The following is a 27109-nucleotide window of genomic DNA, read 5'->3' as shown; positions in this document are numbered from 1 at the left end:
TATACCCCAATCAGCAATTTGCTTTAAATCTAGTGGGAACGTGCCCATAGTGGAATGGATCAGTAGTGCAGGAGTGAGTGAGTGAAGCTAAAGGTGTCACAGTATATACCTTAGCAAAAGAATTTAATTGTGGATAAATCAACTGCAAACACTCCTTTTTTTTTGTAAAATATAAGGAGATTCTCTTTTTTGTTGTGTGCCTCTAAATCATTTTTGACGTACGGCAACCCTAAGGCCATCATAAGGTTTTCTTGGCAAGTTTCTTCAGAAGGGTTTCCTATTGCAATCCTCTGAGGCTGAGAGAATATGACGTCCAAGGTCACCTGGTGGGTTTTATTCTCAAGCAGGGAATGAACCCTGATCTCCAGTGCTCAAACCACTACAACACACTGGCTCTCAGGTACAACTATAGTTGGAGTTAATTGAAATAAAATGAGAATTTGTCTCAGCAATATATCACTGTGGTTTGAGAGGACATGATTTCCTTCCGTTGAGGAACTACACACCCTAGGATAAAACCTAAATCTGCTGGAAAAGCCTCCGCATGGGGGACCACTTTCACTGAACCATGCTAAGCATTCTGTGTACAATTAATAATGAAGAGGTCACAAAAAAGGATTTACCCTTGGTAATTCCAGCAGGCAAAAATGATAGGTATGTTCCTTTGGAACTGTGAATCTTTTACATCATCACAAATATTACAATAAAATAATTACAGGCCTCCTTGAACTGTTAAACATATTTTTAACATCTCACTTTTCAAAACCATGAATGAACTTTTCCCTTTCTATGTTTTGTACATTTTTACACTCCATTCCATGGAATGCCTTGGGGAAGAGAATTTGCCCACAAACCCATTGCATTTGTCCCCTCTATACCAGTTCTCTGAAATTTCACAGAAAACTTCATCAAACATTACCAGAATACTCTTTTACCAGTTTATATCTTTGTGGTGTTGACAAAATGGAAAGGTTCTCAGACTTGAACTGTTTTCCTAATTTCACACACCTTGTGTTAAAGAGGGTAGCCTCACGTTTCTTAAAATTTCTAATCTATACAAATTTCAAGGCTGGAGTTTTTGAAAAGACAGATCTTTCCATTCCAGGAGATACCCCTAATTCTAAAGCTGCATTATTTTTACATCCTTTGTCTTAAGTTGTTCCTGATCCATTGTAATTACAGTAGGAAGATGCTAACTTCTGCCATTTTGTATTTGAATGTCAGCCTATAGCATTTTTATGTAGTTAAACATCATTTTTATTGACAAAGCAATGATTTAATAGGTCCAGCAACAAGGCAAAATTGTCTCCTCATTACTGGTTTATATTTAGGAGGGCCAAACATGTTGATTTTGTATAAGATAAAGGAGCAAATGCAATTCCTGTTCAGAGGGCTTCTTTTTGAGATAGTCATGTAAAACTGGTTGTGTGCAAAAGAGAAAAATGGAGAGTCAGAGTCTTCTAAATAATGACCAGATGTTAAGTGAGGGGAAAAGATGTCAGGAGGGAAGCTCATCCAGAAGACTAGATTTTAGTTGCTTGACAATCTACATGGCTTGATCTTGACATCTGCTTTCCATCTTTGGACTGTTCCTCTCAAAGATTGCCCTCAGCTTGCAGAGAGGTCAGTAATGATGAATTTCAGGCCTTAGAAGACTCCATCCAATTTTAGAAAGCCTCCTGCAGGCTGCTCTTCACATGTGTCTGTCTGTCCATGCAAATCATATTATACATTGATTTCCCTTAGGCATAGGTTGATTTTCCCTTTGGTTCTGTCCTCTTGGTTCTGGTCAGCCCACAATGTGAGAGCTAAGAAGTCCAGTAATCTCATGTTGTGTGCATTTCAGTGACTCCTGAGGATTTGGACTTAAATACTGAAACTTTCCCCCTTTTCTCAAATTGTAGCACAAAAGGATGAGAATCACAGGGGGAGTTATTTTCTCAAGAGCATTATTCTGTTTAAAAGAATAATTATATCACATGACTCTTTTTCAGACAAACTCCTCTTAAATTGTTTGTGGTCAGGGATGGTTGGGAGGATGACATTTTTGTTTTCTTGTCCCCCCCCCCCCCCCCACTTCCTGGCTGATTGCATCTCCTATAGAGATGACCACAGCAGAATCTCTTTTGTCTGAATTGCCTGACAGACACTTGTTGTAAGTTGCAAGAGTTCTGCACTCTCTTCCAGTCAGCTGCTTGGGCATGAAAAAAAAATGCACATGTACATGGGTTGGGGAAAGCTTTCATGATTTCATGACATTGGAGCTGATGCAGTTTGAAACATTTCCTCTGTGTGTGTTGTGTGTATGATTCTGTTTTGTGTGAGGCATCAGGTATCTATAAAGTCAGTTCTCTTCTTTCCCGCAGGGTGGATATGCAGCCTACAGATATGCACAGCCTGCTACCGCCACAGCAGCCACAGCTGCTGCAGCCGCTGCAGCGGCTTACAGCGATGGGTATGTAAGATGTAAGGAAGTGGGGAGGTTCTGGTGTATCTATGGATCAAAAGAGCACAGTTGTGTTTTGATACTCCATTGCACCATGTTCCCAACATACCCTGGATGCAACTCCCAAATGGATTTTGTCACTATCAGGTCTTATGTGACTTGAGATGATGTGTGCCTCTTTCAAAAGGATCAGCTCAGATCTGTGGCTGTTTCTCTGGAGCAAAATAGTCAGCTCTCTTCTTTGCCACTTGAAAAGGCAGTTCCGCCTGTTGGGAGAAAGAGCAGGCAGTGACAGTTTGAAGAAGTGTACAGTGGTACCCCGGGATACGAATTGATTGCGTTACGAAATTTCCGGGATACGAAAAAAATAGATAGGAAAAAACTGTTCCGGGTTACGATATTTTTTTCGGGTTACGAAAAAAATATCGGCGCGAAATTCAAATGCGAAGCGCGGCTAGCGGCTTTCCAGCCGCTAGCCGCGCTTCGGAAAAAGCCTTTTCGGGTTGCGAAATGTATCGGGTTACGAACGCCGCGGCGGAACGAATTAATTTCGTAACCCGAGGCACCACTGTATGTTAATTTCTGTACATTAGAACTACATGCTATGTGTCTCAAGCCTTCCTTCATTGATTAGTATTTCTTCAATGAAGGAGACCAGTCAACAGGTCCAGCATTAATCAGATAATTATCAGGCCTTGCTGACTCCTTCCCCTGTCCACTGACCTTGATCTGATGGGAGATCAAGTGTGAAGCTCCTCCAGGGGATATGTTAAGAGAAAAGTGGTGCTATGCTGCTTTGGTTGTTCAAAACCCTTCTGTGACCAAGAAGTGCTGTATCCTTGATTCATACCCCTACAGGTTACTAGAGATCATTGTACATCCATAGCCAACAGCACTCCATAACCCTTCTCTGTGGTCTTGGTCTGTAGTAGAAAGTAAGGCCCTCTCTAACCTACAACACCTTGTTTGGTAATTTCCTTCAAGGTTCAGCAGTGATACAAATAGTGTCCCTTGTCTGTGCTGATGGTAAGAGGTCCCCATAAAGGCAGTGGTATGGCTCAGTCCTTCTAGATGGTCACTGGTAAGGAACAAGTGTTCTCCCTGTCTTTCCCACACTAGCTACTAGTCTAGAACTTTTGCCTCTTAAAATATTTTTAGTGTAATTTCACCAGAAGGCCTGCCTGAAGCAGACTTCTCAAAGCAGACTTCTTTCCTTCAGTCAGTGAGTGGGGAGCAGGGGGACTTGCAGCTGCTTCACAGTTATCAAACCCATGAATACTACCACACGGTTTAAAGTCTACTGAAACATATACTTGATGTGCCCCCATTTCTCCATGACGAATATGGCTACAGTTGCCAAGTACTCCCAGGTGATACTTTGACAATGAACAGTACATGCCAGAATAATTGTCACAATTGTGAAATAGCAAAGCATTTGCATAAAAGTATGATTTGTGTAGTTTTCACTCTTTTCTGCACCTTTTACATATTAGCAGCACGCATAACAACTCTTGGGCTGTATTGTAGCACCTTGACACCCTGCATTATTGTAGGCCCTAGGTGGTTGAAGAGCTCCCTTGGGTTCATGTGGAGTCTGGGCATGGTTTCTACAAATCTAAAACCACCAGCATCTCATGGTGAATCTTTTATGGAGCAAACACAGCTCAAAACATGTATTCAGCAGGTGGGGGAATTCTTTAAAATAATGTTTCTATTTAAAAGTCTCATTATTTTTGAATATGGGATTGGCATCTCTGCGTATTCCTTCCTGTAATAAGTTGACTATAGAGGAGGGGAAGATTCACTCCTTTTACTTTCTTCTTGAACAAGGACACCTTCCAAAGCTTTCTGTGAAATGGCTTCTTTTTCTCCCCCTTTCCCCTTTCCTCAGTTATGGCAGGGTGTACACAGCAGACCCTTACCATGCCCTTGCCCCTGCCGCTAGCTATGGAGTTGGCGCTGTGGTGAGTATGTCTTCTCTCCTCTCTCTTCGTTACGTGTTTGACAACAGACCGTTTTGTATAGAAGGGGAGGCATCAGGCATACCTGTTGCTAGAGAGGAAGGGTGGTACTCTTATCTTCTGCATGTTAAAGAATGGTCAAAAATAAAAAGGTATATTTATAGCCAGTCCCACCAAATAAGCTGCAGTTTCAGAATCCTACTGTGGCAGCTAATGTCTGAATACAGCTGTTTCATGAAGATTCCCAGATAAGGTCTCAGACACAGACAAGGCTTAATGCAGCATTTCTGCATGTACATAGAATAGCGTTCCTCATTCAGAGTTGCTGGTTTATTATATTGTTCCAATCCTGTTTCATAACTTTGTTTTTATGAACCATACAAATTAAGTTGATTGGCCCAAGTCTTAATTTTAAAGTGGGCAGTGAATTATTGAGCTGAGGGCAGTGCAAGGCATAATTTTCAGCATGTTCAGGTGGAAACTGAGGTGGAGCACCCACCTCACTGCCTTCCGAGTATTTCCAGGTTTTCAAGGAGCTGCCTGTAAATGCTCTTCCATCACCTGAAAATGACTTCTAGTTTAGGTTGGCTTTAAATTCATGGATGCACAGTTCTTTGTGGTGATACTAGGATATCTGTCCTGTTTAGTTTGGAACTAAACTCTTGGAAAATTTCACCTTGGATTTTGAAATGAAAGGGGGCCTTGCAGGTGATATGTATTTCCCCCCCAAGCTTCTAATGACCACTTTCCTCTCTACATTAATCTCTACAGGCAAGTTTATACCGAGGTGGCTACAGCCGATTTGCCCCTTACTGAAGTGACGTGAGCCCCCCTGCAAGTGGGACAGCCCCCCCCAGTTCGTGAGGCCTGGCTATTGCAATATTTACTAGTAGAGGAACTCTATAGCAAGAAGAGGAGGAAAACAAAAGAAAAAAAACAAGAGAAATACTTTTTTATACCTCACTATGTTCTTTGAATATGTATTTTTCCTTTAAATTTCTGCCTTTAATTCTTTTGTTCCAAAGATTGTGCATTTTTGGGTTGTTTTTTTTTTTTTGGGTTGTTTTTTTAAACTGTGGTAAACATAATGCATTTCCATGTCTGTATATGCGTAGCTTATCCTACCAATCACAAAAAGAGATTAATAGAGCTAAGGAGCACCCTTAGGAACCAGTATCATGGAATTAAATCAGGAACATTCAGGCGTTTGTATTTTACATGGGTCTGGTGCCTGAGGCCTGCAGTGATATAAGGAAGAGCCCCTCTCCCTCCAAAGGCCATGCTCGTTGGCTTTAGCTGGAGCCTTCATGCTGGTTGAAGATATTGCCATCTGGCACACATGGGCTCAGGACAGTTCTGAAAGCATCAAGATTTTACAATTTTCAAGACAATGCTCCTTAAAGCTGCCCAAAGACTTTGTCTTTTAATGGTTTTAGGGGTCAAGACTTGATGATCTTATTGCTTCTCTCCATACACTTTACTTTAGTGATTGTTGTCCACTACCAAGACTGTCCTTTGTTTCTTTCACTTGCTATGGTCTTCCTCTCTTTCTGCTCTCTTTTTGCTGGAGGAGCAGCAGACGGAGGACAATGACTATCACACCTGAAGCCATGGCAAACAGAGTTCTGTCTGAGATAACCAGGAGTCTGATGGCAGAGCTGCAATCTAGAAGTTAGAACTGAACAATGATGGGGAAGGCTTGCACCAGTGCTCCTTTCAGCTATTCAGATCTCCAAAGGTCCAAGACACTCTTCTTTCCATCTTGAGCTGGTTGGCTCGACTGCAAGTATGCTACCGAAAAATTGCATGAAAAGAGAATACCTGTACCCTGAAGATCCCAGAAAAATGGCAGAGGTGGTGGGGAAGATCTGCTGTGTCATAATGCTATCCTGGAATAGTGTATAGCTTTGGCATCTGGGAGCAACCAAACATTTCAAAACAATTTAAGAAGAGGAAACATTTGCTTTGATACACAACCCAGAACCCTTAGTGGGTTATCTGTTTTCCCACTGGAGAGAAATGTGTATCCAGACTGCTCAGCTTGGGACGCATTTAGCTGAGAGAGGTGTCAGGAATACTTGGAGCCCCGAGACTTGCCCTCCTTACTTTTTTTTTTAATTGTACATGGAATGCCCTTTATTTTATGCAGTGGGTGTCTTGTAAGTTACTATAGAAGCATGCGTGTGACAACAAGTAAGCCACTGCTTTCAAATATCTGTTGCTAATTTTGGAAGTCAAACTATCAGAAGAGATCCTGCATTGCCCTCTCAGCTTTCATTATTCTCTTGGCACCTCTTACAGATTCTCTGCAGCTTTTACCTTTAATAAAACCCTACATGTTAGAGAAGCACAATTCCCTTTGGCTCCATGGCCTGCCTAAACTGGTACTGGGTGACATTTCACCCCATGAAAGGGCAGCTAGGGGGTGGACTTGTAGCTAAAGCCTGCTCAGTTCATGTCATCATCTGCCCACCAACGTCAGTATAGGAACAGAGACATCCTGAAACACTTCAGTGAGCAGGACTATCAAGGAAGTGCACTGACCCAGCCACACATGACTCCCATCTTTGCTCCCACTCCCATTGTGCCCTCTCAGTGCTTGCACCGAGGATGCTGGAGAAGATGCCTGAAGAGAGAAGGGCAGGGGAGATTTTAATTAAGCTAGAGACTCTAACTGTGTTCATTCTCTGGAACAAGGTGACACCAAACTGCCAGCCTGTTGGCCACTTTTGTTTGTTTGTTTTTTTTTTTTTTTTTGTCTTATTTTTCAAGCCAAAGTTTGGTTTGTTGATGTTATGATGATTTCTGTTGTGTTGTGCTTTTTATTTTTACTTTTATTTTTATTTTGTATATAAATATTTTAGTTAGCTTGAAAAATGGGGAGAGGGGAATGAGGGGTTCCTGGGCTTTCACAAAATCAAGGAAATGTGAAAGCAACATTTTTTTCTGGCTTACCTAAATGCCTAGTGTTATGTTCACCAGAAGCCCGCTTTCAGTACAAAGCAGTTGATGGTGGGATTAGACTTGATTCCTGCCCACGGAATGAGACACATTAAAGATCTCTGAAATGAATTACCAACTGTGTGATAGGAAAACCCTTCTGTTAACATTACAGAAAAGATGGAGGTTGCATAGCTGTTTCCATAGTAATTGGGTCAGCCTGGCTGTCTTACATACAAAATACTGAACATTTTGGATACAGTGGATTTTACAGGCTATGCAGCTCCTCTGTTAAGAAAGCTGGACCCACTCAGTGCTGGTCATTAAAGCTGGATGGAGTCAATAGTCCATTATGTTAAAGATAGTTCCTAGTTTGAGAGTCAGCTGCTCATTTAAGTTGCATTGGCACTAGGGTCATTTGCAGGGTGACTTTGGCCAACACACTTCCCTTGTCTGTTTTTGTATCTGTAAATTGGAAGGGCAAAGCAACCTCTCTTTTATGAAACACAGTGAGATCCATGGTAAAGAACACTATTATTAACAATACATTCATGCCTCTCTGTCTTTTAAAATAGCCAACAAAATGATTTTGTAGTACAGCTCTTTAGCAAGATACCATTTACCTTTTGGTTCCTAGAACACTTCAGATATCTGAATAGAGTGGATACACATTTTTTTCCCTGACCATTTCCCATATCCATGTCTAGTCAGTGTGGGGGCACCTTAGATTTCAAGAATGGGAACCAAATTTGGGTGACATCTCCTTTCCGATGTCCTGCACCTAAAGAAAAAGAGTTTGCTGTCTGCTAGGAAAATATGGTGCTTACCAATTCCAGCATGCTAGCATGTGAGTGATCCTGAGTGGATGGGGTGGAGGCTAAGGAGAGGCTATAAGGATGTGTTCCCTGTTTACACTGATTTTAAAATAGGAAAAAACTAAAATCCTAGTAGACAACATGGAAAGCCAGTGTAAAGGTTTTATGTGTTTATTTTGTCATGGTCTTGAGAATGTCAAATATGTTTGTGGTATACACCAGTATACCTGATCCTTTTTTGGATAAAACACTATTTGGTGATGTTAATTGTCTGAAGAGCCCAGCCCCCTTCCTGCACCTTCTCTGCCCTATCTTGTTTGGAAGTTGCTTTTATTTACAGTGTAATAAAACTAAGCCTCCAGTTACTGAGGCAAGTTATCTTCTCATAGAGTGAAACTGGGCTTTCTAGTGTGTTTTGCTAGTGTTCGTCCCCCTTCCCACCTTCCCTAACATTCCCATCTTAATTTCAAAATGGAGCATACATCATTGCTTCACAGAGGAAGGGGCAGAAAATGACAGAAAGACACTAGCATTCAGAGCTGGCTGCCCTAACTAACCAGACACTACAGAAATCTTGGTAATCCTTCTGCAGTAGTTTTGTCCATCTTTCCAGGCCACCATCAGTTCCAGGTTATTTAGGAATACTTTTAGGCAAATTGAATCTAAGCACTGCCAGTTGACAAAGACTGGAAAGTGAGGGTTGTTTAAAAAAAATCCTGCTCATTAGTGGTTGCAATCTTTCCTGCCAACTTCCCCGCCCCCATAAAGCCGTCCTCTGGAGTCTGCTAGGACTCCATTTGTCTAGGAGTCTGCATCATGTCACTTAGTTAATGGTTGAATTTTTTTAAAGGAAAATTGTAAGCCTTTTTTTGGTCTTTGTCCCTTTTGGATGAAACACTAAAGGTCCTTTGTTGCTTTTTGAGGAAGAACTGTCAAGGAATTTAGCTATCTATTCAGCGTAGCTATGCACTGCAGTTTTGGCATCTCACTTTGCCTGGAGATTAAAAAGAGATCCTTCTACATTTTTTTTTTTTAAATACCTGGGGCAAAGCTAGACCAGTGACAGACTTTAAGCTGGATGGCAGGAGATGTCTGACTACTCAGACTGACTTGATAACATTCAGAGTTGGACACTATGAGGCCCAAAATGCCCCAGACTGACTTGGCCTCTCCATGCAGTGGGTCCTGCACCTCTCCCTTGCCAGGTACCTAAAGGACATAGGATACATTGTAGTCTCTCTTCCCTTGGATAATTTCCCAGGATGCCTGGGCTGTTTGTCCAGGTCTTCTTCCCTGTGCACTCTGGAAAAGGAATATCTGGATTCCAGGACTTTGTGGCAGCCCCTAACACCCTCAACCTCCCACCCCCATTTAAGTATCATATTGTACAGTAGCTTTCAAACCATACAGTATTCATTGGGTTACTCTTATTATTATCAAGTAGCTGGAATTGTGAAGGTCGGAGTAGTTAGAATTTTAGCTTTTATTCCTTTTTTTTTTGTATTACTATCCATGTGTATAAATTATTGATCATGTTGCTGGCTTTTATAAACTCTAAGCAAGGGAGGATCCTTTCCTCACCCTTTGCGAATGGTAATGAAGCACTGTTTTTAAATAAAAGAGAGAAACACCATTCCCAGACTCAGTTGTTTGTATTCCAAACCTCATATGGAAACACTCTGTGAGCCCCAACTCTGTGTTTCCCAATTATAAACAGCTTTTTCGGGCTTTGATCTGGAGAACCAATCTGATCCCTTAAGAAATAGTTCTGAAGCACAATAAAATGCTCTTGATAATGGGGGATAATTGGTAACTACTTTCATTTAAGAGATTTGTGTAGTACTTTCCAAACATAAAAGTTTTTAAAGAATGGGCTGAGAATAGTGTATTGTTTTAGACTGAATTGTTCTAATAGCTTTTCATCTTGTAATGATATTTTAAGTCTTTACATGTAGTTTTAAATCATTTTAATATTGTCAAACTTTTAATCTTATTTTAATGTTCATTTTTTTGTTTTCAGCTGTACTGTATTTTTAAAATTATAAGCCTCTTTGAGTCCCATTTTAGGAGGAAAGCAGGATCCAAATCGTCGTCATCATCGTCATAATTTTTTTGAAAAGACTTATAGAAACACAAGCATGTTATCATTGCCAATAATCCATCAGTGGAAGAACAGGTCCAGATATTTTTTTTAGAAGATAAATGAAACAAATAACCACTATCATGTCACAAAGCAGTCTAAAATAATTAAAATGAGCAACATTGCCCCCTACCAGATTCAAATAAAAATATCTTTGGAGCTCTCCTGAAGGAGATATGGAGGAGGCTGAACGTCTCTCTCAGGAGTAGGTGTCAGAGCAACAACGCAAAGGCCATACCTCATATGCCCATCAACTTGATTATACCTACTAGTGGATCTGGAAGCAGGTTCTCTGTGGCCAGTCTCCAAATCAGGAGAAGTAATATAGGCAAAACTGGTCCATCAGGTAATTCATGACAAACTTCAGGGCTTTGTATATTGAATTGAGCTCCAAAGCTAATAGCCATTTTATGTCTTCCCAGTTTACAAGGAGAATAATATTGAGAGGAAGCAGCTGTATGAGCAGAGGAGATGGTGTTTGATTGTAGTTTAGAGAAGCTTTGCTCTTGTTTCAACTATTAGAGTCCTAGCATGGCATAGTGGTCTGAGTGTTTACTGTGACTCTGGAGACAGGTTCAATTCTCTGCTTGGCCGTGAAACCCATTTGGTGGCCTTGGGCAAGTCCCATGCTCTCAGCCTCAGGGGAAGGCTATGGCAAACGTCTGAACAAACCTCAAGAAAATCCCTGATAGGTTCTCAGGGTTGCCATAAATCAGAAATGACTTGAAGGCACACAACAACAGCTATTAGAAACCATATCCTTTCTTGTTTTTGACTCTTCGGACAACAGTTATGTAAATGTTCAATGATGAAGTTTAGATCCTAAAATATAAGTGATGCTCCTAGGATCTGATGAGAACTAACTCACTTCATACAGTTACAGTGAAGTGCAACGATGCTGCTGGTCCTTCTGTCTCCTGTGTGCATTGGGGGTGACTGAAGATGAGGGTTCCAGATCATGTGGGAGCCCATACATGGAGAGGCTTCATGCCAAACTTCCACTTTGTTAGACACTGCTACACCCAACGGGGCAGCCCTTTTCTATTAATTGCATAGTGCCCCCTTCACATTTGTAACATGTACAGTGGTACCTCAGGATACGAAATACCCAGGTTACGAAATTTTCGGGATACGAAAAAATCCCATAGGGAATTATTGTTTCGGGTTACGAATGTTTTTTCGGGTTACGAAAAAACTTTTGGTGCTTTTTTCGGCTTTTTCGCACGGAATCGCGGCTTTTCCCCATTAGCGCCTATGGCAATTCGGCTTACGAAGGCTTTTCGGGTTACGAAAGCGGCCGCGTTACGAATTAATTTCGTAACCCGAGGCACCACTGTATAAGCGAGTTCCAGAGTTCTTTTGTGTCCAAAGTAGGTGTTTCATCATTTGAGACACAGGTCCCTTCTACCACTTGTTTCTACTTGTTACAACCACAACACCACAGTCTTGGCAATGGGATCTGTGCAAGTTGCTGAGAAATGTTTTGATATGGATCGTAGACTGACTTGGGTTAAATATTTTACTAGATGATAACCGCCACGATGGGCTTAACTCCCACCTACCCCTTTTGCGGGATATCTCCTCAGCCCTTGAGCTGGAGTTTAGTAATTGTTTATTTATGTCCTGTCTCTCCCAAGACAGGACTCAATGCAGCTTACAACCACTTAAAACAAAGTGCAGCTAAAACCATGAAATATTACATTAAAAATATTTAAAACAGTTTTAAAACATAGTTTAAAAGATAAAGATGAATCTTAAATCCTGTATCCTATGCTGCTGAGCAGGATTAGTCACTTTTAAATTGCTTCCTTTTGGCCTTCCATTTATGATGTTATGTCAGAGTTGCTAGATGAGTTTTCAGAAACATTCCTAAAACCCATCCCCTTAGGTGAAGATGATGGCCTGTGGTGCAGTGGTTCCAAATGAGTGGAGAACAAGCTGTGGATGGCATGTACCTCAAAAAGGAAACACATACTTTGGATACAGAAGAAGCTCCAGATCAATTCTCAGCCTCTTCTGTAGAAAAAAGGTTGGGCAACTGTGGCCCTCCAAATGTTTCTAGAGTGCGACTCCACTCATCCTTCACCGTTGGCTGTGCTGGTTAGGGCTGATGGAAGTTGTAGGCTAACATTTGGAGGGCCTCACATGCCTATCCAAATGTTACACAGTTTCATGTTGCAGGATTGGTTTTGGTCTGCAGGAGACCGTAGTCTTGGTCTGAGTAGACACAACTGGCACAGGCAAACTATGGCAACATGACAAATTCATATCCACCTATCACTACATATGGGAATGGAAACAGGGTGAGAGAACTCTAGTAATGTTAATCGAATTGCATAGTTGTAGGATACAAATGGCTGGCTCTTGACATTTTTTAAAGATTGACCTTGGACAAATCGGTAAGTGGCCATAATGTCTCAGACAGTCATGATGCATCCAGTTCTGCTAGCTATGGCTAGAGAAGCCCTGGGAGATCAGTAATTCTGAAGAGATTTTCCTAGCATACTAATGTCCTGAAAAGGTTTCAGGAGTAATTCCATGTGTTCCTGAGCCTTTACCTTTAAAAATGAGGAAATAAGCTTCTTGTAAGCAGATGTTGAAGGTCAGTGCATTTATATTCACAGAAATGCTTTGAGATAAGCAGGTAGAAGGTGCTTTCAGTTATGGAGCGTTAGTCACTGAAACATTAGCATTTCTTTCCCAAGCAGATAAGCTTAATAACCAGAGACCAACAGCAAATTACTGGGAACTGCTTTTAAATCAGGATAATTTTTGCACTTACCCGAGACGTCATCAGCCCATCAGTGGACTGAGCTTTATAGCAGTGCCATCTGGTGGTTAAACTACGTGTAGATAGTCTGCATCTTCAGATTGTTGTGTATTTTAGAAGAAGCTGAGCTTTGAAATGTTGATGGCCCTTGATTTCCCTGTGGGATTCTGGGAGCTGTATTCCATATAAACAACATTTCCATGTTCTTGGTTCCTCGAGCCAATTTCTATCACTACACTTCTGTTTTTCAGTGGGAAAGGAACATAGATTTAAATACTGTCATTTGATGCCTCCCCTCCAGTTCAGGAATGTGAGCCAGTGCAGTGGGATGGCATGGAGGAAACTCAGCTTCAAAATATCTGTTTGCATGTTTATTCTGTCCTTTCTCCAAGGAGCTCAGGGTGTTAAGTGTACATGATGTCCCTCCCTCCACATTTAATCCTCACAGCAACCCTAAGAGGTAAGTTAGGCTAAGAGTAGTGCATCCTTGAATCCTGGCTTCCCTGAGTTTAGTCCTACAATCTACAAAATCAAATTCTGTGCCAAACACTCAAAAATTGCTACAGAAGAAGAGTACTGTAATGACTTTAGCATGCACATCTAAAATAAGCGGATCTGTTGCATCGACTGCATGATATTGCTTAAGTTTTGTTGTGAGCCATTTGGAATAGATGGCTGACTTTTTAGGAAGATAGAGAAATGTAGTCCTTTCTGTAATGGCATTTTTACATGCAGTGGGGTATGCATCTTTTGGACTGTGGGCCATTTGAGCTTTGGGCCCCTTTTGCACCCATTATCTTTGTTAATGAACTTGTGGATATTGTTGACATGAGATTATGGAGCATTTTTAAAGTAACCTTCATATTTTTATTTTTAATTTTCCCAGTTAAGTGTATCCTGCTTTGATTTGTGCTCTACAGCCATGGTGGATGGTGGGCTGCTGATGTCACACTTAATTTTAGGCTGAGGTAGAAAGAAGCTATCCAAGTTCTGGAACATATTTCAGGAATACAGTTCAGAACCTTGGATAGTTGGTGTAAAGTTCAGTCTAAACCTCAGCATACACTGACCTGGAAGTTAGCAGTTGCTGCTGCTCTACAATGATGGCTTTCAGTCTTTGGTCCTCCAGAGGGTTTGGACTACAACCCCAGAAATCCCAGCAAGCATGGAACTAGTCAGGGATTCTGGAATTTGGTGGGCTAAAGTTTGAGAACCACTGTTCTACAAAATCCTCCATCTTGCCTTGGCTACCATTAGCCATCCAACACAAAGAGTGCTTGCTGTCTTTTGCGTTGTCTCAGGAATGCTTTATTCAAGACACAGCTGACTGTATTATGTGACTATATTAAACAGCAAAGTGCAAAGACTAGAGAAACTGCTTTATTCCTAAAACTACCAGCAGAGTGTTTTGTTCTTGCCAAAATTGTTACAGAACCCAGCTTTTTTTCCACCCCAAGTAGCCTGCCAGGTCCTCAGTATGTGATGTACCAGAAGGTAGAATTCAACTTTTTTTCCTCTGAGAGATCAAGTGACAGTTGGCTCCCTTGGTGCTACAAGCAAATCATGCTTAGAATCATCTGCAGGCCTGGCACAATGCATCTTCTCTTCACTGTCAGCCAAGACCAGCTGTCTCTATTAGTGGCTTTCTCCTCTACCCCCACTGCACCCCAATTCATTTTGCATGCTTAAGGGCATTCTCGGGGCTACGCTGTTAGTTTTAGCATGCTAACATAAATTGGATCAACTTGTTTTATTAATAAATCCATCAAAACCATTTTGGTTCTTTTGTCTAGAAACAACCATCTAAAATGAATTGTTTTTACATATATATATATATATATATATATTGTGTTTGCCTTAACGCTGAGTGCTTTATGCTATGTGATTCCAGTAATGCTTAAAACAACTGTTGGTATGTTAGCAGCAGTACTTGAATGAATCTTGCATTGCAAGTGGTGGCTCTATTTTTAAAATGCATTTCTATGTTGATTTTCTGCTGTCATTTAGATAGCTACCCAGAAGAGCAAAAAACTATCAATTTGAAAAGCATGCCACTTTCAAACCCAAGTGAAGTAGCAATGGAATGAGAATGACAGCAGAAGTATCAGCCATAAAACAAGAGCAGCATGAGATCTGCTAAAGACTAAAAAAGAAAGAAAGAAATATTCTTTGTCTGCTACCTAAAGATTAATAAAAGTGGCAGTTTGGAAAACAAAATAATAGACTCTTAGGAGTTGGAAGGGACCACAAGGGCCAACTAGTCCAACTACTTGCCATGCAAGAATACCCCAGTAATGTATTCCTGGAAGATTCAGCTACTGTCTGTTCCACTGTTGAACAGCTCTTGCAATATAAACCCCACCACCACCTATTTCCAGGTATTTAGGAGGAATCTCTTTTCTTGTAATTTGAATTCCTTGGTTCATGTTGTAGTCTCTGGAGCAGCAGAAAACAAGCTTGCTCTACTATGATAGCCCTGTTTAAATATTTGAAGGGATGTCATATTGAGGAGGGAACAAACTTGTTTTCTGCTGCTCCAGAGACTAGGACATGGAGCAAGTTACAGGAAAAGAGATTGCACCTCATCATTAGGAGGAACTTCCTGACAGGGCTTTTTGACGGTGGAACACACTCCCTTGGAGAGTGGTGGAGTCTCCCCCCTTGGAGGTCTTTAAACAGAGACTGGATGGCCATCTGTTGGGGATGTTTTGATTGAGAGTTCCTGCATGGCAGAAGGGTTGGACTGGATTGCTCTTGTGGTCTCTTCCAACGCTATGATTCTATGATTGTACATGACATCCCTTGAGATATTTAAAGATAGCTATCGTCACCACCTCTTGAACTTCTCTTCACCAAGCTAAACATACCCATCTCCCTAAGTCATTCCTTGTAAGGCTTAGTTTCTAGACCTTTGGTCATTTTGGTTCCCCTTTTCTGGACATTTTCCAGCTTGTTGGTACACGTTTTGAACAGTGGGGCCCAGAAGTAGCCCCACTGAGTGGCAATACGCCTTCCCTTGAGCTAGACACTATACTTCTGTTGATACAGCTCAGAAGTGCATTGAGGTTTTTGGGGTTGTTTTTTTTTTTGCCAGTTTTAGGCCCTATACAGACAGGGCAAAAGAATGCTGCTTCAGGTCACTTTGGAGGTGTGGTGTTTCAATGATGCATGTGTCCTAAGAGTCTGGAAGCTGCACCAAAGCTGCACTCCAGTCCTTAGGACTGGAGCATGGCTTTGGTGCAACTTCTGGACTCTTAGGACACATGTATCATTGAAACAGCATACCTCCAAAGTGACTCGAAGCAGCTTTATTTTGGCCTGTCTGTATCAGGCCATTCTCAGATTTCAGTGGCCATGTATTCTGGGTGATTCAGGGAGTTATCCCAAAAAGTGACTTGTCCATATTCTGAAAACAGCCAGACATCAAACACTGCCACTATAGGAGCCCTCATACATCCTGGATCTCATTATCAGGGTGTTGGGTATGAAACCTTACTTAATAGTTCTACTCATGTGAAAAGAGCCCAAAGCTCAGTGTTTGTGGCTGAGCAGTGATCTGAACTATAGTTTGCTAGTTCATGGTTTTAACCGCTGCACCAGAGTAAGTAATGTGCTGCCCGTTGAAACTTTCCCATATGCCTGCAAAGTGCCCAACTAATACTTGATGTATTCTATTATACCATTCCTTCCAGATGGATAGGAGTGTCTGAAGTGAAGCATTGGCTTCCTGTTATCTGCTATCTCTATAAAACTGTTGTGGCTGCTCCCCAGAAAAGATAGAAAGGACAGATTCAATTCCCTCTGGCTGGTAAGGGGAATTATGGGGACAGCCTTAGGACAACTGGTGAATTAGTAATGGGAGGAAGCAGTGAGGGAGGAACGCAGTGGAATAGAAGGAGAAACTGGAGATAATGGGATTAGGATGCAGAGGGCTTGATCCCAAAAGATAAATGAGTGATGTCAATAAATGGATCTTAGTGAAGTGGAGGAAGCAGATTTTATGTACTGAAAGTGTAGAATGAAAACAGTCACAGAAGTGTTTTAGCTGTGGATTCCCGCATGGCAGTGGGTAGACTTAATAGTCCTTGCAGTCACTTCTAACTCTGGTAGAATTTGCGTGATCCTGAAAAAAACCATGCATTCAAATGAATGGGTGTATGCTGAGGGCTCATCACCAGACTCTGGCCTGTGTTCAACATCTTGGGCAAATTATTTGCCTTTTAGCCTTAGCTTTGCTGTGAAAAAGTCATTTTGTGACTGGCTTTATTTGACATGGCAGCCAACTGGGGAACATGTAACCCCCTTCATGGTAGTCCCTTTGTGGTAGCACCTACAACATTTTTTGCAAGATTCCAAAGCATTAATCTGTACCAGGTCCTCCACATGTTGTTCCAAAATAAGGCATTAATCCCTTTCCTTTCTATAGAAATGCAACCAACTTGTGGAGAAAGTGGTGTCGACCAAATTGGATTTAATTTTATTGCTTACCTCACCCCTCTTCTTACATTCCACAAGCACACCCCACCTACCCCTAGGGTAGTTAATGCATTTGACACAAATATGGCACAATACACACTGTCTATGCTCTAAGACAGTGATGGTGAACCTATGGCACACGTGCCAGAGGTGGCACTCAGCTGTCTCTGTGGGCACATGTGCTGTCGCCCCAGGAGAGAGTTTGCCAGAGTTTGTTACTAGAAAGCCAGAGGGGCACAGCACTTTGCAATAAATAAGTGGGTTTTGGGTTGCAGTTTGGGCACTTGGCCTCTAAAAGGTTCACCATCACTGCTCTAAGAACTTTATAGAGCTTGATGGAGTGCTAAAAGCATCTGCACTCTTCTGCTTCCATATCTCCTGGTTCATCTGTATTCACATGGAAGGCATATGGTTTCCATAAATACCTTAAGGAGTTGATTAAGTGCACAGTAAGTAACTGGCAGCTCCCTGAGAGGCCTAGCATCCTTTGAGCAGAAAATCTTAAATCTCCTTGTCTTAATTCCCAGATTTTGGAGGGTTGGGATGGAGGTGGTGGCAAGAGCAACAGCAGTATTCTTCATTGATCCATGAACATTTGCCTGTCTTTAAAATTGCTGTCTCCAGCTTTTTTGCCCATATTGAATTTTGTTCCAGTGCCCACAGGGCAAATTGAGTGATATTTTGTACAGAGATGTGTGGAAAGAACTCAACAAATGTGATTTCCCCCCCTCCCCCCTGGAGAATGGTGCTTAGCAACTTTGATACTGAGGGCCTTAAGTGCAGAACTCTTTACAATTTATGGTCCATCTCAACTTGTCTATACAAACATGTGGTCAAGAACTTCCATGTTATGGGAATCTGTATTGAACCTAATCGTACATCTATAAGAGTAGATCTACAAGAGTGGGCAACTTGTGGCCATTCCAATGTTCTTTGGACTCCCATCAGCCCTAGGCAACATAGTCAATGGTGAGGAATGACATGAGTTTCTGCCAACAACTCCTCTCTCCCCAGTATTTTTAATTGATTTTAGTTGCAGCTACTTAATAAAATACATTAGTCTGCCAATCAGCTTTATTTTAACCAGTGGTTACAGGGGTTGGTATTTACAAAAACCACAAAAGACTCACATTGGCCTCCTTGATAGTGGTAAATCAACAGGGACAGCAGACTTGCATCTAACCTTAACAGACTAGAGAGCTAGGCCAAAAGTAACCAAATGAATTTCAACGGAGAAATGTACGGTAGTACACTTAAGTGGGGTGGAGGGGGGAGAAAGGTTCAGATATATGATATATGACACCTGGCTTGCCACCAAATATGAAAAGAACCTAGGAGTCTTAGGAGAACACAAGCTGAACATGAGTCAACAGTGTAATACAGCAGCTAAAAAGCCAATATTATCCTAGGCTACATCAATAGTAATATAGTGTGAGACTGAAGGAAGTAATAGTGCTACTTTATTCTGCTTTGGTCAGACCTCACCTGGAATACTGTGCCCAGTTCTGGGCACCGCAATTCAAGAAGGATATTGACAAGCTGGAGCATGTCCAGAGGAAGGCAACCAAAATGGTGAAAGGTCTGGAAACTGTCCTATGAGAAATGTCTTGGGGGAACTGGATATGTTAAGCCTGCTGAAGAGAAGGTTTCCTGCTTCCTCAGAGACTAGGACTCAGAGCAATGGATTCAAATTGCAGGAAAAGAGATTCTACCTAACTTTAAGAAGAACATTCTGACAAGAGCTGTTCAAGAGAGAGTGGAGAAGTCTCCTGCTTGGAAAGTTTTTAAACAGGCTGGATGGTCATCTGTCAGGAATACTTTGACTGTATTCCTGCATGGCAGGGGTTGGGCTAGATGGCCCTTGTGGTCTTTTCCAACTGTGTTAATCTATGAGAATGGACAACTATCCTGAAGAATTTGGATGTATCTCTAGGTTTTCAGAATACAGGATCTTCATGGTAGTTTGGATTGTTAGGGCCATCTGTCAAGGGATTTTTGTTTCTTCAAGTTTGTGGTGGAACTGAGATTTAGGGGTTTCATTTCTTTTACCTGCATGTAAGCAATGCACACGCCTTTCCAGGTGAAAGAGAGCTGTAATCACCAGCTAGAAACATGGTTTGTACTAAAACAATCAAATTAATTTAAGTTAATTGACAGTAAAGCTAATTGAACTTTGCAGAAGTACTCTTTGCTGGTAAGAACAGTGACCTGGTAGTAATTTCTGTCTTTCTTCACATCTTCTATCACATTGCGTCAAAACAAAGTTCTTTCTACAGCATTCCATATCTTCATTCTTTTCTTGAGAAGAGACTGCTGTTCACAAAATCATCACCAGTAGTTAACCAATAATAGTCTAAGAAAGGTTTCATACCTGATTTTGAATAAGTTCATTTTAATATTTCAAAGGAGCATGCAATATAGTCATTCTTTCTACTGTCATCCCATCACTTCTCATCATAGCATTATTTGCTTATGTAAAATGTTTATTAGCTCTTAAAATTATTGAGAAATTAGTATTGTACAATAGAACAATAGATTCATAAACAGAGCAGCATAAAATAGCAGCATAAAACCACGGCTAAAAGCCAGAATACCTGGACAACATCAAATAAAAGTGCCAACATGGTGAAGTATAAGGATTTTCTGGGCAAAAAAGAAAAGAAAAGATGACAAACCTTTTTAGGGAAGACATTTCAGAAAAGTTAGTGCCACTTGTCAACCATGTTTGCCTGAATGTGCCTGCCATCTGAGCAAACCTGACTCCTTTGAAGTGGGTGAGTGTGATACTTAGATGTTCATATAGAATGTCTTAAAGGTTGCCATGCTTAGGATCTGATGTTTATAGACACTGTTGTCATTGTCAATCAAAGCACTTCATTGCAAGAAAAAACAGCATTCGTCTGAGGCTTGTTTGTGAGAGCATGAACTAACAAAAATTCACAGTGTTAAGTTGTACTGTATTGATATTTAAAACACACAGATATGTTTTAATAGTTCTAAACAAAGCTACTTATTTTAAGTTAAACACACCCAGAGACAGCATGTTCATCTTTAGGGAAAAAATACCAAAGGAGAGAGTGGCTGCATATCTGCTAGTGTGGGTTAGGGCTTCTGTTCTTTCAGTTTCTCGCTGACCTCGTCCCATTTTAGCAACATCTCTTCTAATTTATCAGCCATTTCTTTGATCTCAGCAGCTGATTCTGTCTCAGTTCAATTAATCAAAAGTTTGATGTTCTCCTCAATGTTAAATACCTCTTCTGTCAAAGTCAGAAAGCCACGCATCACTCTGCCTCCTGTGCTCTTTGCAAAGGGAATTTCTTTTAATTCGTCTTTCACTTTCGTCACATGTAGTGAGATCTTCTTTGTAGCTTTATTCTTCACAGCTTTGCACACATTGGAAGCTTGATCAGCTATATCGGAATCAATTATTTTATCCATCATATCTTCTGTTTCTTGAAAAAAACTGGACCCCAAACCTTTCAACTTTTGCTATTCTTCACACTCCTTGCACAATTCTTCACCAGTTCATGTGCCTTTTTCTTTTTCTTCGAATTAAACACTTCATATCTACTATTAAAGTCACGAGTTGCTGCTGCCACCGTTGCTAAGGCAATCCCAGTGGCTGCTAGGGTTAAACCTGTGCTTATTGTAACAGGGGTTAAGGCAACTCCCACAATGCCCAAAATGCAGGAAGTGGCATTTAGCACACCAGACAGAGTTTCGGAGGCCGCAAGACCCTTATTGGTTATGTTAGTGCTGTCTGCAGTTTCACGAAGTCATGGAATGGCTCTTTCAATCTCTTCCCGAAAGGAACAGATGTTCTTCTCGGTCTCTTCTCTGTTCTCAGAAAATACTGCCCAAAATCTGGCAAATGTTTCATTATCTTCTTCTTCTAAAGGGCCATTCTCTCTGTTTCTGTTATAAATCAAACACAATTCAAATGTTTGTATGGGCCAGTGAGCAACAGTTTCCAAGCCATTTCCATGCTCCCTGGAGAAGACCAACTTTTTTTTTTAAAAAAATAATCTTTCAAGGTGCATATTGTCACCAACAGAAGGAGTTATGTTATCCAAGCACCTCTTATGGAAGATGTTCTTAAACTGCAATTTTGTGTGTCTTTACCTGCAAGTAAGTCCCATGGAATTATGTGGGGCTTACTTCTGAATAGGCATGTATAAGATTGCATTGTTGATAATATCACAGTACGAACAAAATAAAAGACAGAGAAGCATTTAAATCCACCCTGGGTCTTGCACAGGACAGTTTGAAAAAAGATGGAGGTAACCAAGGCAGATAAAAGCTTTCCTTTCCTTGGTCTGCTTCTATTCAGCCTTCCCTACTTTATGACCTTATTTTCATATATTTTCAGCCATCTGCAAGTCAACAAAATGAAAAGGTACCTAGATATGATGGCTTTACTACCAACTTTTACAAGAAATTCAGCTTGAAGGTACTTCCACATTCAAATAAGTTGTTTTTGTGTGCCCTCAAGTCATTTATAACAATATAATTAAAGGAGATATAATCTCCAAATCTTGGAAGCTTGTTCAGATTGTAACTATACCCAAGTCTGTGGATAATTCAGAGTTAAAACTTGACAAACATGATTACACTCTTAAATTGAGATCTTAAAATAATTTATGGCTATACAGTTGGCCCTCGTCATAGGCAGATTTGCTTTCCATGGCTTTGAACTTATGTGAAAGGCAAGTCATGGCAGAAATAATGGGGCAGGTACCCACACTGTGCACCCTGCGCGATGCCGCAAACACACACCCCCATTTCTTTCTATGGGGCTTGAGCATACGCGCTTTCCCCCATATGTGGGGGGGGGAGTCTGGAATGGATCCCCCGTGTATGGGGAGGGCGGACTTTAATTACAAATAGACTCAGTGTTTTTGTGCATCAATTTATACATTCTGATAAGTTTGGTTTTATCCCTATGAGAAATTTGGTTGATGCTGCCATATGAGCTTTAAACACAATAGCTTTTGCAAAACAACAACACTCCAGTTCCACTGGTCACCTTAGATACACTTAAATCCTTTAACCATTTTCTGGTGATATATGTTTGAACTCCTTAGATGCATGAACTTGGGACAAATGCTCCTGAATATGCTTCAGGAATTATATATATTAGTCTATAGTTTGAACATCAGTGATTTCCAATTGTATTAGACCACAACTGCCATGGTAAATCATAGAATCATAAAATCATAGAATCGTAGAGTTGGAAGAGACCACAAAGACCATCCAGTCCAATCCTGCCATGCAGGAATTCTCAATCAAAGCATCCCCGCCAGATGACCATCCAGCCTCTGTTTGAAGACCTCTAAGGAAGGAGACTCCACTACACTCCGAGGGAGTTTGTTCCAGTGTTGGACAGCCCTTACTGTCAGGAAGTTCTTCCTAATGTTGAGGTGGAATCTCTTTTCCTGTAGCTTGCATCCATTGCTCTGTGTTCTAGTCTCTGGAGCAGCAGAAAACAAGCTTGCTCCCTCCTCAATATGACATCCCTTCAAATATTTCAACAGGGCTATCATATCACCTCTTAACCTTCTCTTCTCCAGGCCAAACAACCCCAGCTCCCTAAGTCTTTCCTCATAAGGCATGGTTTCCAGACCCTTCACCATTTTAGTCACCCTCCTTTGGACACACTCCAGTTTCTCAACATCCTTTTTAAATTGTAGTGCCCAGAACTGGACACAGTATTTCAGGTGGGGTCTGACCAAAGCAGAATAGAGTGGCACTATTACTTCCCTTGATCTAGACACTATACTTTTATTGATGCAACCTAAAATTACATTTGCCTGTTTAGCTGCCACATCGCACTGTTGACTCATGTTCAACTTGTGGTCTACTTGGACTTCTAGATCCCTTTCACATGTATTTTCATTCAGCCAGGTGTCCCCCATCCTATATCTGTGCATTTCATTTTTCCTCCAGTACATATGAAGTGTTTTAAGCTGGGAGAAGCTGTCAGTTCACAAAGGTTAAAACGTGTGTGTGTGTGTGTGATGTGCACCTTCTAGTCACCCTGAAGTCAAGTCACACTTTAAAAATTCATATCATACAAAAATTAAAAATATAATTAAAGTAACAATAGAATTAAATCAGTTAAAAGTGTGACCATTCAAAAGAAAACAGTTTTCATCACCTGCCTATGAAATGATTGCAGGGGGAGTGCCAGGCTCAAAAGAGTGCTCTGGTGCCTGGGAGGAGCCACCAAGAAGGCCCTCTCCTGTGTTCCCACCAAACGTACTTGTGAAGCATGGTAGGACAGAGAAGACCCTCCATAGAGAATCTCAAAGCATGAGCAGGCTCATATGGGAGAATACAGTCCTTCAGATAACTTGGACTCATGCCATATAAAGTTTTCTAGGATATTAAATTGTGCGTGAAAATAGAGTGACATCTAATTGTAGCAAGGAGGTTGTGTGCACCTGGTAGCCAGTGATGGTTTGCCGTTTGACTGCAGCTCTTTGCAACAGTCAAAACATTTTTCAAAGACAGCGCCACGTAGAGCACATTACACTAATCCAAAAATACTTTGTATTCAATTTTTAAAAAATTAATAATTAGCTGGTTGAGTTGGGTGTTGACATATTGTTGAATCAACTACATTGTTTCTATATATACTGGGGGCTACAAGGACAGAAAGGGTAGAAATCTTTTCTCTCTCTCCTTTGGGCCCACCAAAGGAGGTCTCAACAACATCTCTTTCTCTCAGGTAGTCAAACAGGTGTTCCAAAAAGGACTGTTGCAAATAGTTCATTTTGTATTGTTCAGGTGAAATGCTAGATGCTGCTGGATCCAAGCTATGTCTCAAGCTCAACCTTCTCACCAGATGTTACTAGGCCCCATTGGCTAGCCAACAACAACAACAACAACAGATTAACTTTTAATTTTCAAAAATTTCAAGTCCTATGCCTCTTTATATGTGTAGAAATATACTCAGTGTAGTGCTCAGCGCTGGGCCTGCAAGTAATGACTAATGTTAAGTGCTTATTAAGATTTGAGTTCATTTGCAGGGGATCTAAGGATATTCAGCAAATTAGGGGGGAAGAGGTGCAGCATATTTCTTACAAAGAAGCCTGAATGAGCTATAATGCTATAAATGATAAGCTAGCTTTTAATGCAGGCATGAGGAACCCTTCTGATATCATTGTCTTACTGCTCCCTGCATCCCTGACTATTAGCCTTGCTGGCTAGGCTTTTGCAAGGTTGCCATACCCTCTGGTTTGGGTTTTTACTCAGATTCTACATGTGCCACCCCAGTGTCTGTTTGTCCATTTTCTGACCTTGGTTCCAGGTTTTCATTTTTAAAGTTAGGCTGAGATCTTACAGGAGACATGTCGCCATGATTCTGTGACTACACTCCATCACTTGGTAGAAATCCCCCCAAATCTGCCTTAAAATCCAGGTGACAGTACTGAAGGGTCAGGTTCTGCTGTGCTGCCAAGTGAGGTACTGAAGGATGATCAATCCAGCCCTTTTCTGGCAGTGAGTGGCAATGTGACAAACAGAAGCAAGGACCCCTTCAGCAATCCCTCACACCATACTTCAACATCCCAGTCCTCAGTACAGCAGCCTGAACTTTAAGGTGGGTTTAATGGGCATTTGCAGTCACAGCAATGGTTCTACAATTGTAAAAGTGAACACCAAATAGTTATGAGGTGGTACGCTTGACTTACAACATTGTAACTGCATAACAGGAGGCCAGATTATGCTAGCCTTTGTACAAGACAAGGGAGAAGGTGTAGGTGGGAAGTGACAGTGGATTTCTCAGATTTCTGTAGGTTTGAGAAGTGTGAAATCTTCATCTGGGGAGGATTAAAAAAACAACAAGTCTGTAATTTCCTACATAATAAGAGGTGAGAGAGGCTGTTTAGAACATCAGAGACTAACCTAGATTCTGCCATTCTCCAAAGGCATTTTGGAGTGTGTCTTGGAGCAATTGAATGACACTAAAAAATCTCTCTTCTCAAGTTAAGATGTAGTTCAACCTGGAAAAGAAAAAATCCAAAATATAAGGAGGAAGTTAAACCAATATTTTTTTGGAGAGGGGGGAGAATTGTATGTATTTTTGTTGGAGTAGCTGTCATTGTCAAAAAATACCTGTGAGACTAATACCTAATTTAGATAACAGGACTCTTTCTATTACTCATATTTTACCATGTTATTCAGTAGTATGTTCCAAGGTGGCTTAATTTAAAAATAAAAAAACAGAGAAGCTATTTAGACTGGTAAAGTTCGATGTAGTAACATATTAAAACCCACTTGAAAACAATGAACAGGTATTTCAGATCTTCAGTGTCAATGAGGTAGATAAACCACAACCTGAGCATTGAAAAAAAACTACCCAGGGTTTGTTATTTCTGCTATGTGCCTTCAAGTCTTTCTGACTTATGGTGACCCTAAGGTAAACTTATCATGGGGTTTTCATGGCAAGATTTGTTCAGATGAGGTTTGCCTTTCCCTGAGGTTGAGAGCATGTGTCTTGCCCAAGGTCACCAGTGGATTTCATGGTTTCAGCCTGAGCATTAAAAAAACAACAACACAATTACCCAGGGAATCAAACCCTATCTCCAAAATACAACCCCATTGACACTGGAAGCTGCTAGCTGCTACTGTGAAAAAGCTGAGAAAACAGAAGGCCTTTCCTTGATGCCAGAATGACAAAGGAGATGCCAAGCAGATCTGGGATGAGTGGGGAAAGCAAACAAATGTTTGGTGGGGAAAACAGCATAGTGACTTTGCCTTCAAGGTGAATGTAGAAATCTCTGACCTTCATTCCCCATAATCTTCTGACAGCCACTAACAGCCAAGTCAGTGTAGGCTAATAGTAGCTCATGACTGCAGCCCAAGGGCTTCCCAGTGAGAAATCTGGAGATGGACCAGCTCAACTGCCTGATTCATTCATTCTAAGACCAGGATGTAATTACATATGTTGCCCCAGATATACATCTGCTGCTGAAAATGGAAGCACCATGTCAAATTATCCTTCTATAACTTAGGTGGATTTATCCATGTCTGTTCTTGGCTTGCATCGATGTCACATCACAGACTGCTGCTGATGGGTGTGAAGAAAGAAAACAGGTAAACCTACCCCATTGAAATGAAGGACAGTCAAATCATGGACTCATTTTGTTCATTATATTTTTTTTCTCCTATATCAGTAACTAGCAGTGACTCTGCAGGGTTTCAGGAAGAACTCTTCTGGAGCATGACCTGGGCTGGAAATCCTGAGACATTCTGTATGCAAAATAAGTGCTATTGCATTGTGCTATGGATGTAGGATGCTGTAGTTGACAGTCCCTCCATCTCTTGTAGCTAGGGTTGCCATGTGAAAAAAGGGATGGGACTCCTGCCCCGTTAATGTTTGTGTAGAAGAGAGAATTTCAGCAAGGGTTGCTTTTCATACAAACAACATCTGCTGAAATTCCCTCTTCTATGCAACCATTAAATGGATAGGTATCTTAAACCTTATTTCACCTGGTAGCCCTACTCATGGCACTTGCAAGTTCACCTTTGGCTGGTTGGCTGGACAACCAAGCCTTT

At 41.1% G+C, this 27109-nt stretch overlaps 1 protein-coding gene across 13 annotated transcripts in view; it reads left to right on the top strand.

Annotated features, from left to right (window-relative positions):
- RBFOX2 (RNA binding fox-1 homolog 2) overlaps positions 1 to 9795 on the top strand; it is a 257860-nt gene extending 248065 nt beyond the window's left edge. For 12 of the 13 annotated variants that reach the window (XM_042469493.1, XM_042469489.1, XM_042469488.1 and 9 more), the window contains 3 exons: positions 2367 to 2455; positions 4338 to 4410; positions 5179 to 9795. In XM_042469493.1, coding sequence (XP_042325427.1) covers positions 2367 to 2455; positions 4338 to 4410; positions 5179 to 5223 — 207 coding nt within the window. In that variant the 3' untranslated portion in view covers positions 5224 to 9795. Of the gene's footprint in view, positions 1 to 2366; positions 2461 to 4337; positions 4411 to 5178 lie in introns of those variants that run through there. The other variant, XM_042469492.1, reaches the window with a different exon arrangement.
- The last annotated feature ends 17314 nt before the right edge of the window (positions 9796 to 27109 follow it).

Source organism: Sceloporus undulatus, chromosome 5 (genome assembly GCF_019175285.1).
Source record: "Sceloporus undulatus isolate JIND9_A2432 ecotype Alabama chromosome 5, SceUnd_v1.1, whole genome shotgun sequence".
NCBI lineage: Eukaryota > Metazoa > Chordata > Lepidosauria > Squamata > Phrynosomatidae > Sceloporus > Sceloporus undulatus.
Note: the sequence above shows the minus strand (reverse complement) of the source record. Positions and strands in the feature narration are given on the sequence as shown.